Source organism: Pelodiscus sinensis, chromosome 15 (genome assembly GCF_049634645.1).
Source record: "Pelodiscus sinensis isolate JC-2024 chromosome 15, ASM4963464v1, whole genome shotgun sequence".
Classification (NCBI taxonomy): Eukaryota; Metazoa; Chordata; order Testudines; family Trionychidae; genus Pelodiscus; species Pelodiscus sinensis.
This window is the reverse complement of record NC_134725.1, coordinates 2,445,050-2,460,463: the sequence shown is the minus strand read 5'-3', so window position 1 is coordinate 2,460,463 and position 15,414 is coordinate 2,445,050. Positions and strand designations below refer to the sequence as shown.

General features: G+C 47.5%; 1 protein-coding gene across 6 annotated transcripts in view; it reads left to right on the top strand.

Annotated features, from left to right (window-relative positions):
- Positions 1-11,031, top strand: part of LOC102454356 (POZ-, AT hook-, and zinc finger-containing protein 1-like) — a 29,797-nt gene extending 18,766 nt beyond the window's left edge. For 3 of the 6 annotated variants that reach the window (XM_075897830.1, XM_075897832.1, XM_075897831.1), the window contains 2 exons: positions 829-966; positions 9,281-11,031. In XM_075897830.1, the coding sequence (XP_075753945.1) occupies positions 829-966; positions 9,281-9,699 (557 nt within the window). In that variant the 3' untranslated portion in view covers positions 9,700-11,031. The remainder of the gene's footprint in view (positions 1-828; positions 967-9,280) is intronic. The other 3 variants (XM_075897834.1, XM_075897835.1, XM_075897836.1) reach the window with 2 other exon arrangements.
- The last annotated feature ends 4,383 nt before the right edge of the window (positions 11,032-15,414 follow it).

Genomic DNA, 15,414 nt, shown 5'->3' with positions numbered 1-15,414 from the left:
ACCAGGCCTATGTTAGTGGCCAAAATGTAAATCTCACTCTCTTTTCTGTACACTTAGGGGCCTTTTAAACAAACAAAAAAAGAAACATTTTCAGCTCATATGACTGTACCAGTGGACCTTGTACCCCAATGTGATGCCTACAGGAGAGGTTTCTAATATGTACCACAATGATTTCAATTATTGATAAGTACCACAATAAGTCTTTATTGATAAGGTTGAAAGATTCCTCAAATATCTGGCCTCTTTATCATCCAATTATTGGCCTAATGATCCTCATAATAATTGCCACAACTTCTAAAAGCTGAATGAAAGAGTGCTTACAAAAATACTTGAGATGAATTATCACATTAGAGGGAGGGGCGAAGCAGGTGAACCTCAAAACATAAGCCCTTCTTTAAACAGTAGGAATGTGGTGAGGAATTGTTGGTGAGGCTCTAAATAACAATTACATTTTGTGATTTCTCTTAGTATGTTCTCTTACAATATACTTGGCATAAGCAAGAAGTTTCAGGATTTCGCTTTTGCAAATCTGAAGGATTCTAGAGTCTCTTATTCATTGCAGTAACTTTTTCTACACACACTTGTGCACAAGTTTTGTTCTCCCCACAGAACCAGTAAATCCTCTGTGGAAAGTTTTGTTTCACATTTGAGCCTTAGTTTCTGGCTACCCAAAACATGCTGAAGCAGAACACTTATGTTAGTTCTAACTAAGTTAGTATGAGTCTCTTAAAGGGACACTAGGGGAGAGAGAGAAGGATAAAAGGAACAGGGAAGGCAGATGTGTGTCTTTGCTGATGGCAGGATCTCATCTCCTTTTATCTTGTTTAGGTTTCTCCTCTGCCTCCTACTTAAAGGTCCATGTTAAAACCCACCACGGTGTTCCCCTTCCCCAGGTCTCCAGGCACCAGGAGCACATCCCGAATGGGGGAGCAGCGTTCCACTGCGTCAGGACCTATGGCATCAAAGGCAAGCAATTCCCTGCTCTGCACTGTGCTTCTTTGCACAGGACTTTGTGTTGTGTGGGGCAGGGCTGGGAACTGGGAACTTTCCAGTATGGGAAAGGGAGGAGAGAAAGATCGGGGAAGTCCTAAGGAGAAACTTAGGAAAATGGAGAGGTTTCATAGAGCTCATTTCTATAGTTTATGCAAGGATATCTCTGGGTACCTTATTGGGGGAAATAGTAGAAATACTTTAACTTTTGGCAGCTTCCTTCACTTTATAGGTGGAAAAGACTTGTTAGGCCAGTGGTGGGCAACCTGCAACCCATTGGGATTCTACATGTGGCCAATGAGACATTTTGTTTACTAGTATCAGAGGGGTAGTCGTGTTCGTCTGAATCTGCGTAAACAACAAAAAGTCCTGTGGCACCTCATAGACTAACAGATGTATTGGAGCATAAGCTTTCGTGGGCAAAGACCCACTTCGTCAGATGCATCATCTGACGAAGTGGGTCTTTGCCCACGAAAGCTTATGCTCCAATACATCTGTTAGTCTATGAGGTGCCACAGGGACTGATCATTGTTTATTTTGTTTACTGTTGCCCATGCACAGGGTTGCCAGATTCTGCAGGTTTTTGTCCACATAGTTTTTTCCTACTGGTATTACAAGAGTGACACACACTCAAAGCAAGGGCATGTGAAGTGAGGTGCATGTTGATTGCACATAACATTGACTGTGAGAGCTATGTGCTTCCTCTGCATCCAATTGAAGTGCTCCTACGGTTCAATTAGCACACCCCTCAAATTCTAGGTACACAAGTGCAGTTAGCAAAACTACCCTATTCTGGGAGATTGTCATAACCAAGACAGTCTTGCAGCCCACCGAGATGGAAGGCCATTCATGCGGCTCGCTCACTAGCCTAGGTTCCCCCTCACTGTGTTAGGCCATCTAGCTACTCTTCCTGTGAGTAGACTGTGCTTGAATCTTACCTGAGGGGTTGTGAGTTGGGAAGGATAAGCTTATAACTCAGTCTAGATCCTTGTGCTGCCAAGATTCCCAGTTGCTCTTGAGATGCTCCAAGACTAATTAAAACCTCTGAATAGCCTGATTTCTGTGGAGGGAAAGTCTGGTAGATGCTTGTATAATAGGAGTAATGACAGTCCATTTGTTTCAGTTCGGACAGGTGAGGAGAGATACTTTTAGTTAAACTTTGTTTTGCCTCTCTTACATTGTGGTAGAGAAGGATAAAGATCTAGACTGCTTCTTTTTAGATGTCACTAATATTTAGTTTTGCCTTAAAGTAAGTTATTTTTCAGAGTGGTTAAAATTATTTAATTTGTAACTAGCCTCTTGTAAAATTAGATACTAATATGTGTACAGTAACTTACTTTTTGCCCCTCAGTTTTGAACCATCTGTATCTTTGGTTGAAGCTGGAACAGCAGAAAACCTCTCTCTGATATCGGAAACCATGGGTGTCCCAAAAAAATGGGGTTACTTTTGCCCTGGAGATCAGAACAGAGCTGAGTTAAGCATATCTTGTGCTGATGGGATGTCACAGTTGTATAGCTTTCTTTCCATGGAAGTCCTCACAGAGTTGCTACACAAGCTCCTTGGTTGTGTGTTGATTTTAAAAGTTTTTCTCCATAGGCCAGTGGGATATTGATTTTGTGCATGTCCTGTTTTGATTGCTAATGCTGATTCCACAAGTCTCAGAGGGGTAGCTATGTTAGTCTGTATCTGTTTAAAAAAAAAAAAGAGGAATCCTGTAGCACCTTAAAGACTAAGGGTATGTCTACACTACAGCACTAATTCGAACTAAGCTAATTTGAATTAGTGCATCTAGACCTAAAAACTAGTTCGAATTAGCATTTTGCTAATTCGAACTAGCATGTCCACATTGAGTGGACCCTGAAGCGGGGTTAAGGCTGGCTGGAAGCAGTGCCGGCAGGGCATCAGATTAGGACTTAGAGTGTGGAGCTGCTGTCTCAGGCTAGCCGAGGGCTGTGCTTAAAGGGACCTGACCCCCACCCCGGACAGAGAGTTCTCAGGGGTTCCCTGCTTGCAAAGCAGTCCTGGCTTGGAGTGCCCTGAGTGCCCACACTGGGCACATCACAGCACTCGGCCATCAGACCGGCTGCACTTGCCGCAGGCTGCCATCCGGAGGGGGGGTCAATCAAGGGGCTTCAGGAGAGCTTCCACCCCGAGAAGCCCACAGAGCCACCCCAGTCCTCCCCATCGGGGGCTTGTACCCCATTCCTCCCTCACCTCCTTTCACTTACCCCTCCCTAGCCCCCCTTCCTGATGTACAAAATAAAGGACACGTGTGTTCAAAAATAGAAACTCTCTTTATTGAACAAAACTCGGGGAAACTGGGAAAAAGAGGTGGGAGAGGGGAAGAGAGAGGGTGGGAGAGGGGAGGGCAGCTAAAATGATCAGGGGTTTGGAACAGGTCCCATATGAAGAGAGGCTAAAGAGACTGGGACTTCTCAGCTTAGAAAAGAGGAGACTGAGGGGGGATATGATAGAGGTCTATAAAAGCACGAGTGGTGTGGAGAGGGTGCATAAAGAAAAGTTCTTCATTAGTTCCCATAATAGAAGGACTAGAGGACACCAAAGGAAAGGAATGGGTAGCAGGCTTCAAACTAGTAACAGAAAGTTGTTCTTCACAAAGCAAAGAGTCAACCTGTGGAACTCCTTGCTGCAGGAGGCTGTGAAGGCTAGAACTAGAACAGAGTTTAAAGAGAAGTTAGATAAATTCATGGAGGTTGGGTCCATGGAGTGCTATTAGCCAGGGGGTAGAAATGGTGTCCCTGGCCTCTGTTTGTGGAAGGCTGGAGATGGATGGCACGAGACAAATGGCTTGGTCATTGTCTTCGGTCCATCCCCTCCAGGGTCCCTAGTGTTGGCCACTGTCAGCAGACAGGCTACTGGGCTAGATGGACCTTTGGTCTGACCCAGTACGGACATTCTAAGCTCAGGGCTCAGGGTCGGGGTATCACTGGACCACCTTGATTTTCATGCACACCTGCTCCCGGGTGGCCAGGCTGGCAGCTATCCTGCCCTAGACGGCCACTTTCCTGTGCCTAGTGCGGAGGTCGTGGATGAGGTCCACGATCTCCGCACTAGACCAGGCAGGCGCCCGCCTCTTGCGGACCCGGGCAGGCTCCTGGGAGCCGCCAGCCTGGTCCCAGGAAGAGCCGGAGGGCTCGGTGGCAGCGGGTGGCTGGCTTGAGCCGTGCCAGGTGCAGGGTCTGCTGGCTGGGTGCTGGCAGGCTTGCACCTGGCACGGGCACCGTAGCCAGCCCGTGCCCCTTTAAGGGCTCCGGGGCCGGGAGGGGGGCAGACGAGTTTCCCTGGCTTGGCCCAGAGTGGCCACCAGGGCAAGCTGGGGAGGGCTAGCCTCCCACTAGTTCGAATTAAGTGGCTACACAGCCCTTAATTCGAACTACTTAATTCGAACTAGGCTTAGTCCTCGTACAATGAGGTTTACCTAGTTCGAATTAAGCGCTCCGCTAGTTGGAATTAAGTTCGAACTAACGGTTTGTATGTGTAGTGCCTAGCAAAGTTAATTCGAACTAACTTTGTAGTGTAGACATACCCTAACAGATTTATTTGGACATAAGCTTTCATGGGTCAAAAACACTTTCTCAGATGCATGTGACAAGTGTTTTTGACCCACGGAAGTTTATGCCCAAATAAATCTGTTAGCCTTTAAGGTGCCACAGGATTCCTCATTGGTTTTTGCTGATTCCACAGAAAGTCTGCTTTTATGAAATATGACAAGTAATCCTTTGGCATTTCAGGGTTAGGAGTAGAATAAAGTTTGTATTTTGAGACTTGTTTAGGGAGTACATCTGGGGTTTCCATGCTCATACAGATGCTATAAGAGGATCATAGAAGAGCTTTCTTGGTACGGTACAGGTTGCACCTCTATAAACAGGAACTCTGGTCCAGCAACATCCGTGGTCCTTCTGGACCATGGCTGTTCCAGGATCAGAGAGTCCCAGCATGCTGCGGGGTGGGGGGGCAGGAGCACAGCGCTGGGGGCGGGGGGGCATGACATGTGGCCCAGCTGGGCTGTGGAGAGGAGGGGAGCAGGCACATGGCTCAGCTGGGCTGTGGGGGGAGGGGGTGGTGGCTCCTCAGCTAGGCTTTGGGGGGGGGGGGGGGGGCTAAGCCGGGGGGGCCAGAAATGACCTCCCATTGTCTGGCAAAATTCCTTATCTGGGACCAGTTAGGTCCCAAGGGTGCCAGATCAGGGAGATCCAACCTGTACCAGAATAGGATGGGGAACACCCCAAACATACTGGTGACACGGCCAGGGCATGTGTTGAAGTAACTGAGAATAATGCATTTTATGTTGAGACTATATAATACTGCATCTCCAGGAGCAGAGTGAGCCCTCCTCCCATGCTGGGATATTGGTGATAGGGCAAGAGATGAAGAAACCTGGAAATATTCTAATGGTTGTGCACTGTTAAACCGTTCTTGGATTCCACCCAGAAGTGCCTGCTTCATTTCAATGCTGGGTGAAGGGACTCCAGCATCTAAACACGCATGACAATATCTCTAGTAGAACCTCAGAGTTCTGAACACCTCGGGAATGGAGGATGTTCGTAACTCTGAACAACTTTTGTTCTTTCAAAAGTTTGACTGATCATTGACTTAATATAGCTTTGAAACTTCTGCATAGTAAAAGAAAAATGCTGCTTTTTAACCATCTTAATTTAAATTAAAGAAGTGCAGACACAGCTTCCCTATCTTGTCAAATCTTTTTGTAAGCTTTCCCTTTATTTTTCTTTTAGTGGTTTACATTTAATACCAGGCCTGCACACAGGGTGTGTGTGAACGGACCCCCCCCCCCCCCCCGTGGTCCCCCAAGAAAGTGTGAGGGGATTCTGTGGCTCAAGCTCAGCCCCCATCCTTCCCCCACAGTGGGGAGCCTGCACTGGTGCTCCAGCTCCGCACCCCCCCCCCCCCCCCCCCCCCCGAGGTTGGAGTGCCAGCACTGGCTTCCTGCTGGGGTTGGAGAGCCTTGAACCTTGCTGTGCAATCCAGCTCCTGGGAAAGAAACGCTCCCCCTCCCCCGGCTGGAGGAACAGCAGCATGCAGATGCACTGCCTGGAGGCTTTACCCCGCTACTCCCAGTAGCCAGAATCTGGCCAATGGGAGCAGTGTGAGGCCGTGCCTGGGACCAGCGTGGGGCATGAAGGCAAGTAAGTGCCCCTCATGCCCAGACCACTGCAGCCCCAGCCTGCTCCTGCACCCTCCCTCCTGGCCACACACTGCATCTTCCCTTGCTCTTCCTCCCTCTCCCTGGCAAGACACCCTACTCCCAGCCTGCTCCTGCACCCCACTGCCCATCCACACCTTGCATCCTCACCCCCTCCTGCACCCCACCTCCCGCCCAGATCCTTCACCCCCATCCCTCTTGTAGGCAGCCCTATCCCGCACACTGAACCCCCTCCCTATTTTGTCCCAAACTTAGAGCCTAGGGGGTCCACAAAATCCACTAACCCTGGAACCCCAGAAGAGTAAATCTGGGGTTGGTCCTGCTTTGGGCAGGGGGTTGGACTCAATGACCTCCTGAGGTCTCTTCCAGCCCTAGGATTCTGTGAGAAGCCCTGAACCTCAGTCCTCCTTGTCCCTCCCCTGGTGGGGCTGGAGCGCCAGAGGAGTAAATTAATTTTGGTAAACTAACATGAGAAAGTTAAAGTGCTTAGTTTGTTTAATAATTTCAATTAATATTTCCTTTCTTGCTGGTTAAATTAAACTGTTCTCCCTAGCTGCAGCACTAGCAAAATGGCTTGGTCCGTGGAAAGGTTTGCAATGAGCCAGATGGGCCACAGGCCAAAAAGTTTGAGAACTATTGTGTTAGGGGGATGGGAGAGTGCTGTGCTTTGTCGTGGGGGGGATAGGCTGGTGGCAGCACGGAAGGTCCGGGGGAATGGCACCCCCCACCTGCGAGGAGAGGCCCAGGCCCAGCCCCGCTGGCCAGAAGGCCCGCGCACACTCACCTGGCACTGGCCTCACTGAGTATCAGCAGGCAGAAGCAGCTGAGGGAGTGGGAGGCTGTGGCGGCCACGCTGCCTGCCATGATTCCAGAAGGTAATTTCTATAAAACCTTTATTACTGTATACTAAAAATGTATGTTACAACAAAAACATTTTACCAATCACTGTTTCCATTCAAATTTTTCATTAACCTCTCTTATACACACTCATTGCATGACTATTTTGAGCTCCTTTATATTTAAAAAAAAAAAATGCAGTCCACATTTACCAAAAAAGCACCCCCCCCCCCCCCCCCCCCACCGAAATTCCTGTATACGGGCCTTGTACTTGCTCTTTTTTTTCTTGTCTGCTATCGCTGCCTGACACTATACTTCCAGTTCCAAATCAGGTGTGTGGTTGACCTGTCAGTTCATAACTCTTGTGTTCATAACTGTGAGGTTCTACTGTACATTTACATCTCAAATGGGGCATCATAAGGACACTACATTAAATTAAGAGGATGTTATAGATTTGTAATGATAGTGGAGGTATCCATAATACAAACTTGGGTTACTGGGAGATGGAGCATATCCAGGCTATGTGGAAGAGGGACACAGTGCTTCATTACATTGAGGAGTATATCTACAGGTTGGCCCCCCCGGTCCAGCACCCTTGAGACCTGAGAGGTTCACTGGATTCCCCTGCCACCGCTGGGCCCCACTTCCACCAAAGGTTCCCTTGCCCGGGCCATCTGGCCACCCCAGCCCTGCTGCTACTGGGGATTCCCCAGATGCCTTGGCCAGGGTTCCTGGGCCCCGGTTTCCCAGGTTTCCCTGGTCTGGGGCTGCCCGGTTGCCCCATGTCTCACTGCCGGGGCCAGTCCTACTCCCATTGGGGGTTCCCCAGGGTTCCCTAGCCCAGGAGCGCCTGCCCCGCTACCGCTGGGGGTTCCCTGGCTGGGGCAGGGCCTCCCTGTTCATCACCTGGCCCCACTGATTCCAGAGGTTCCCCAGCAGGGGTGGGGCTTCCCACCCCCCATGTCCCACTGATGCCAGGGATTCCCTAGCCTGGCCGGTGCTCCACTGCCTGGCCCAGCTGTTTCGGCATTCTCACAGCTGGCTCCCGCTCCTGGCCTCCCAAGCTCCTTGGTCCAGCAACATCCGTGGCCCTGCTTGACCTGAGTGTCCCGGATTTGGGAGGCTCATCCTGTATTAGGTCTGTAGCATTCTGTCATCTTAGGTCAGGCATGTCAAACCTGAAGCCTACTGAGGGCCACACAAGCGAAAACTGATAGCTTTCAGGGCCACCAAAGAAACTGTACTTCTATCGGAAATTCATAATAATTTATTATAGATTGTTTTAGGTATATTTTATAATTTTTCAGGTCTTGTTTTACTATAATACAATAATTTGATGTGTAAAATTGTTATTTTATTTTATATGGGCAAATAATTTTTAATTTAAATATAAATTTAAGGGACTTTTCAATGTTGTATATGATACATAACTTGTTTTGTTGAAATAAAAACAAGTATAGACCGTGGTTAATCAACTAGAACAGGCTTCTGTGAAAATTTCAGATACTTTTTAAGTTTCAGATTTTGCATAAATATATAATATTCATGCAACTGCAAAAAATTGACATTTATTGATATAAAATTAATATACATTTTGTGATTTTTATTTAGGAATACATACATAAAAAAACAAAATGTTAACAAAATATTTCCCTCCTCTCCCCCAGAGCCAGGCACTCCCATACCCCCTTTCTAACCCAATGCCCTCCTCCGTTCCCCCAGAGCCCCCCGTTCTAACCCAATGCCTCATCCTTCCCCCAGAGCCAGGCACCCCCAACCTAATGCCTCCCCCCTCCCCCAGAGCCAGGCACCCCCCAGGCCCCCTTAACCTAATGCCTGGGTCCCGGAGCTGCTGCCACACATTTCTTTCTCCGGGGCTGGGGCGATGTGAGCACAGCGGCCAGCTGTGAGCAGGCGCTTGATGCCTGCGCAGAGCAGCCGGCCGGCCATGAGCACGTGCTGGGTGCCGTGCACAGAGCGGCCCGGCCGGCCGTGAGCAATCACTGTGGTGCCGTGTGCAGAGCGGCCAGTCGGCTGGCTGTGATCTGCACTCGGCCACAGCGGGCTGCACTTTATTCTTTTTTTAAAATGTGGTGGTGGGCCACAAAAAATTTTGATCGGGCCGCATGCGGCCCGCCTAGGGTTTGTTTGACATGCCTGTCTTAGGTAATAGTGAATCCGCTGGTGACTAAACCTTTACTTAAAAGCATTTTATAATAGCACTCTTGGGAGGGAAGGTTCTGAAAACTTGTCATCTTATCTTTCCATAGAAGGCCAGAAATGCTCACATTCGGACCCGATTGAGAGTTCTGATTCCTATGGAGACCTCTCTGATGCCAGTGACCTCAAGACTCCTGAGAAACAGAGTGCCAATGGGTCCTTCTCCTGCGACATGGCAGTCACCAAAAACAAAATGGAGCCGGAGGGAGAGAAGAAGTACCCTTGCCCCGAATGTGGCAGCTTTTTCAGATCCAAGTCTTACCTGAACAAACATATACAGAAAATTCACATCAGAGCCCTTGGGGGCCCATTGGGGGACCTGGGTCCTGCTCTAGGGTCCCCCTTTTCACCCCAACAGAACATGTCTCTTCTGGAGTCATTTGGGTTTCAGATCGTCCAGTCAGCATTTGCATCATCCCTGGTGGATCCAGAGGTAGACCAGCAACCAATGGGGCCAGAGGGGAAATGAGACCAGTTTAACCTTGACAAATCAAAGCAGCCGTCTGGTTATACCTATAAGACGCTGTGAATGAGAGAAGAAATAATGAAATTTGCTTCTATAGTTGAGAAATTTGTATTCATTTTAGCTCCCTTCCCTGTCTATCCTCCTTAAACCTTCTTTAGGGAAAAGAAGGCTTCTTGCCTGATGACCTGCAGAAAATCTGCATGACCTTGAATGAAATGTGACCTAAAATATCACATGGAGTGTCAGAGCTCCAGTGTGGTCTTTTAAAATAAATAAGCCACCGGTGGTGGTCAGAATTGTAAACTGCTCTAGTGACCCAAATGTTTAGGGAACTAGGTTTTACCCTTTGTCCTCTCTTTGCCACCCCCCCCCCCCCCAACCCACAGTGAGTTTTTTACATACATACATACACACATATTACTGACTGCACATAACATAAACAAAAGTCCTGTGGTGCCTAGCAGGTAATGGTGCAGATGTCTTTTGCCTTTTTAAAAATCTATTTTTAAAAGAATTTGGACCCCTTCTGCCATTTGTGAGGCAGAGGGTACGTCTAGACTACACGCTTCTTTCTAAAGAAACTTTTTTGAAATAATCTTTTGAAAAAGCTTCTTTCAAAAGAGATCGTCTAGACAGCCACAACTTTTTCGAAAAAGCGATCCGCTTTTTCGAAAGAGAGCACCCAGGCAATCTGGATGCTCTCTTTCGAAAAAGCACAGTTTGCATTCAAGAACACCTTTTTTTGAAAGAGCTCTTTAGAAAAAACGACGAGGAGTCCTGTGGCACCTTATAGACTAACTGAAGTGTAGGAGCATAAGCTTTCGTGGGCAAAGACCCACTTCGTCAGAGGCGTTCTTCCTCGTAAAATGAGGTTTACTGCTGTCGAAAAAGCTGCTGCGTTCTTTCGATTTAATTTTGAAAGAACGTGGCAGCAGTCTAGACACAAGTGATGTTATTTTGAAAAAAGGCCACTTTTTTTTTCAAAAAAACCCTGTAGCCTAGACGTAGCCTGAGTGCTACAGCAGGAATTAACCTGCTGAAGAAAATAATCATTCAAAACCGTCTGTTTTTATTAATTTTAACCATTAAACTTGCTGTCAAATTTTTAATTCTCTATTATTATTATTATTTTATTATTATTTTAGGACATATTGTAGGGAATTGCTACTGAAAAGCCAGACTAATGCGATACACAGAGCGGTCTTAAAGCAGCAGTCATGTTAGGGTTAGTATTAATTTTTTTTAGATGTATCATAATTAATACCTTGGCTAGTTTGTTTTAAGTCTATTGAAGAAATAGTTTTATTTAAAAAAAAAAAGAAAAAAAAAAAGAAAATACCGGTGTGGTCTGCTTGGATGGTGCTCATTTGTTTTGTGGGTACTTAGAAGATGAACATGGTCAACAATCAAGTAAACTATCTGTACCACTGACTTGTTTAGTGTGAATAAACCCAGGGCTCGCAGAGTGATTTTTTTGAATTAATCAGATTGGACTGTATTAAATAAGTTAGTGTGTTACTTTACATCCCGTTGTTTTGTCTGGTTTTTGAGCAATTTTAGCCACGTATCTGAAAGGTGTGCAGTTGAGATCCAGGAAATGGGACACCAGTCCTCTGTGGTGTATTCTCAATGACCTGGACCTCTTGGTTACAACATAGCACTCGTGATTCCCCTTTAAACAGCTTTGCACAAGGCATCCTATTTTCTTTTTCATCTGAGGCTTGCTCTGATTTGGGTCCCTCCCTTTGCAGGTAGAAACATTTCTTCTCAAGAAAAAGCTGATACAAAATGTTATGGAGTTGAGGTCTACAGTATTAAGGCTGTGTTATAGATTAACACAAATGCCCATGCAGAGAGGATGACTATCCCTTTGTAGCCTTCCCACATTTAACTTTAATAAATCAGCCTGACACTTGGTTTTTGGTACATCAAGAATTCATTAAATTCAACACAGCATTAAGAGTCAGGAATCTCTTGAGTTAATCCTGTTCTGACACTGATGCTCAATAACTTACAGTACAAGTTACTGAGCCGTTGCCTTAACTCATGATCTGCAAAATAAAGATTCCTGACATTACAACAGTAGTGTGAGGATTAACATAACAAAGGTTTATATCTTGTTTTGGAAATTCAAGGTGCTTCTGTACATGCTGAGAGTATCACTAGCTCTGCCAAACTAAGTAGCCTGAGACCCACATCAAACTTGCATACAGTGGAGAAGATAGCTGCCTCCATCTTTAATACAGCACTGGGCTGCATCAAAATGGAGTATTGCATGCTGAGACTGCACTCTCTGAGTCACACCTTTGTGTTGAAGCCAAGAACAACTGTGAATTGCTTCATAAAATTATCTGTACTGTTTTCTCCAAATCTAAACTTTTGTATTATAGTGTAGCTGAAATAAGATGTTTTCATACTATTTTGCATTTGTGCCAGTCATAATGCTTCAAGATGGGGGTGGGTTTCTTCCAGCCTCTAAAAAGACCCCAAAATCATGACTTCACGTATGCAGGAAGCGGCTTTTTTCTTCTTTTTTTTTGGGGGGGGTCACATGAACAGTATTGAGTATTCTGAACCAAAAGACAGATACTCTATGGCCCACATTGGGTGGGGCTTACATTGTACAAACAGAGGTGGGCTGGTGTCACACACTGTTGATATGAGATTAACAAGTTGCTGCTAATTTTTTTTTGGGGGGGGGAGTATTCTCCATAAAACCCAAACAAACCAAATAGATCAGTATCTTAATTTAAAAAAAAAAAAGTTTTAAAACCACAAGTGGCTCAGACTGAAGCTACGTCTACACTACAGGCTTCTTGCACAAGAAGCCTTTTGCACAAGAGTTTTTGCGCAAAAACTTCTTGCACAAGAGCGCGTCCACACCTCAAAGCACATCGCTTTTGTGATGCACTTTTGCGCAAGAAAACGTCCACACTGCATGGACGCTCTTGCGCAAGAAAGCTCTGATGCCCATTCATAGAATGGCCATCAGAGCACTTGCGCAAAAAGGCATGTGTGGATGCTCCGCAGGCGTTTCTTGAAAAAGCAGAAAAAGCACAACAGCTGTTGCACAAAAAGGAGTTATGCCTTGTAGAAGGAGGTTTACCTACACTGCAAAAAGCCCTCTGTTCTGCCGTTTTACTGTCGATCTCCTTGCACAAAAACGCGCTTGAGGTGTGGACGCTCTGCGGGTTTTTGTGCAAAAACCTTGTAGTGTAGACGTAGCCTGAGAGTTTTCTGTTATTGATGGAATAGTTATTGATGTTGAGAGTTTACCTTATTTCACATTTGCTGACCAGTAGAGAAACAAGATTTTGGCAAGGTAACCAACATTTTAAAATCTTCCTAATCCAGGCTTTTACCAAACAACTCTTGTGAGCTGCCAAGGATTTCACCAGGAGTATGTTGAGATATAGCAGGCTTTCCAGTCAGCAGAAGGGTAACTGGAATGGGTTCCCTAGGGAAGTAGTGGAGTCTCCATCCCTAGAGGTGTTTAAGTCTCGGCTTGACAAAGCCCTGGCTGGGTTGATTTAGTTGGGTTGGTCCTGCCTAGAGCAGGGGGCTGGACTTGATGACCTTCTGAGGTCTCTTCCAGCTCTATGGTTCGATGATTCTATGATAAGCCAGGACCAGGGTTTGGCAAATCTAGCATCCTCACTCTTATTATCCATGTTGGAGGACTTGGGAGGGAGTAGGCAGCCAAATGTTGACGACGGATGTGAACTGGTTAGTATATTGGTAAGAGATTGTTGCCCATTTGCCACTAGGTGTGAGCTGGAGGATGTCAACTCACAGGAGCAGGGCCCAACAGGGTTGTGGATTCGCTTCAAGACAGAGTTGATTAGGGATAGTTGCTTTTATTAATCTCACTACGTCACTGCTATTACAGACTTAATACTGCCAGATGGTTACACAGCTACTGCAAAGTGATACTACAATCAGCATAGGCAGTGCAATGCATAAGAGTAACAGGCACTTGGAAATGCTTACGCCCCTTCAGTCTGCGGGGAGTCCTGGTCCTGTCACCTCGCACCAGGCCGCAGTGTACGTGGCTCCAGCTGGGGTACCCAGGGCACACTTCGAGGTCTAGATCCCTTCGAGGTCTCAATGGGCCTGGGACTCCCTACACTAGCTATACTGCAGGGCTACGTCTAAACTGGCATGATTTTCTGCAAATGCTTTTAATGGAAAAGTTTTCTGTTAAAAGCATTTGTGCAAAAGAGCGTCTAGATTGGCACGGACGCTTTTGCGCAAAAGCACTTTTTGTGGAAAAGCGTCCGTGGCCAATCTAGACGCGGTTTTGCGCAAGAAAGCCCTGATCGCCATTTTCGCCATCGGGGCTTTTTTGTGCAAAACAATACCGCATTGTCTACACTGGCCCTCTTGCGCAAAAGCACTTGCACAAGAGGGCTTTTGCCCGAACAGAAGCAGCATAGCATTTCCGCAAGAACACTGACAATCTTACATGAGATCGTCAGTGTTCTTGTGGAAATTCAAGTGGCCAGTGTAGACAGCTGGCAAGTTTTTCCGCATTGCGGAAAAACGTGCCAGTCTAGGCGCAGCCCAGTTGTGTACTGGGTGGGCGTGTACCTGGCTTAACGCCATTCTTACTGCTCTTCTGAGCAGAGACCAAGGTCAAACTTCTTTACCACTTAGTATAACCTGGGACCCTGCAAGCCCAAACAGCAGCTGTGGGTTTTCTCAGCTTTACCCCATGCCTGGAGCTAGGAAACTACTAAGCTGGGTACAGAAGGGATGGAAACTTCCATCCCAGGCCTGCTAAGCTGCAGGACCCACATAAGACTTTTATGTTACTGTGGTGGCGCATCGGGGTTTCCCCAATGCCTGCACCCCTGTAATGGCATGAACAGACTCCACCAGCCAGTAGAATAGAGGAAGTTTATTGCTTCTCCAGGATACAGCACAGCAAAGATGTAATCCAGTTACAGGGCAGACTGGGCCCCTAAATCCCAGCCCGTTGCTTAGGCTGCCTGTTCCATGATTCCAGACAGAAACTAACCAACGTCCCTTCCAGCTCTGCCCCCCAGCCAGGAGCTGCCCTTCCCTCCTTCCTTTGTTTCTCTCCCTGGGAGGCAACTGGTCCGACAGGTTGGGAGCCCCTTGCATAATGACTCATCCCCTGTCCTGCTGTGCTACAAACAGCCGCCAGCGAAAGTCACCCACAACCCACCGCCCAGCATAGCAGCCAGCAAGATACCCACACTACATCACACCTGTCGTCCGTCCCCCCCCCCTCAAGAGTGAACTGAGCGGGGCCACTCTGCCGGTGGCCTGGGGAGGTTTGGGCCCCTCGCTATGGGACAGCGCGTCGGCGATGATGTTGGCGCTCCCCTTGACGTGGATCACTTCCATGTCGTAGTCCTGCAGGAGCAGGCTCCACCGCAGCAGCTTGGCGTTGGTCCCCTTCATCTGGTGCAGCCAGGACAGGGGGCAGTGGTCGGTGTCACCGTGAAACGCCGGCCAAACAGGTACGGCTGCAGCTTTTGCAGGGCCCACACCATGGCCAGGCATTCCCTCTCTACGGTCGCGTAGCTCCGCTCCCGGGGCAGCAGCTTCCTGCTCAGGTACACGATGGGGTGACGTTCCCCTTTCTCGTCTGCCTGCATCAGCACCGCCCCCAGCCCAGTGTCCGAGGCGTCCGTAAACACGATAAAGGGCTTGTCGAAGTCTGGGTTTACCAACACTGGGGCCTTGGCC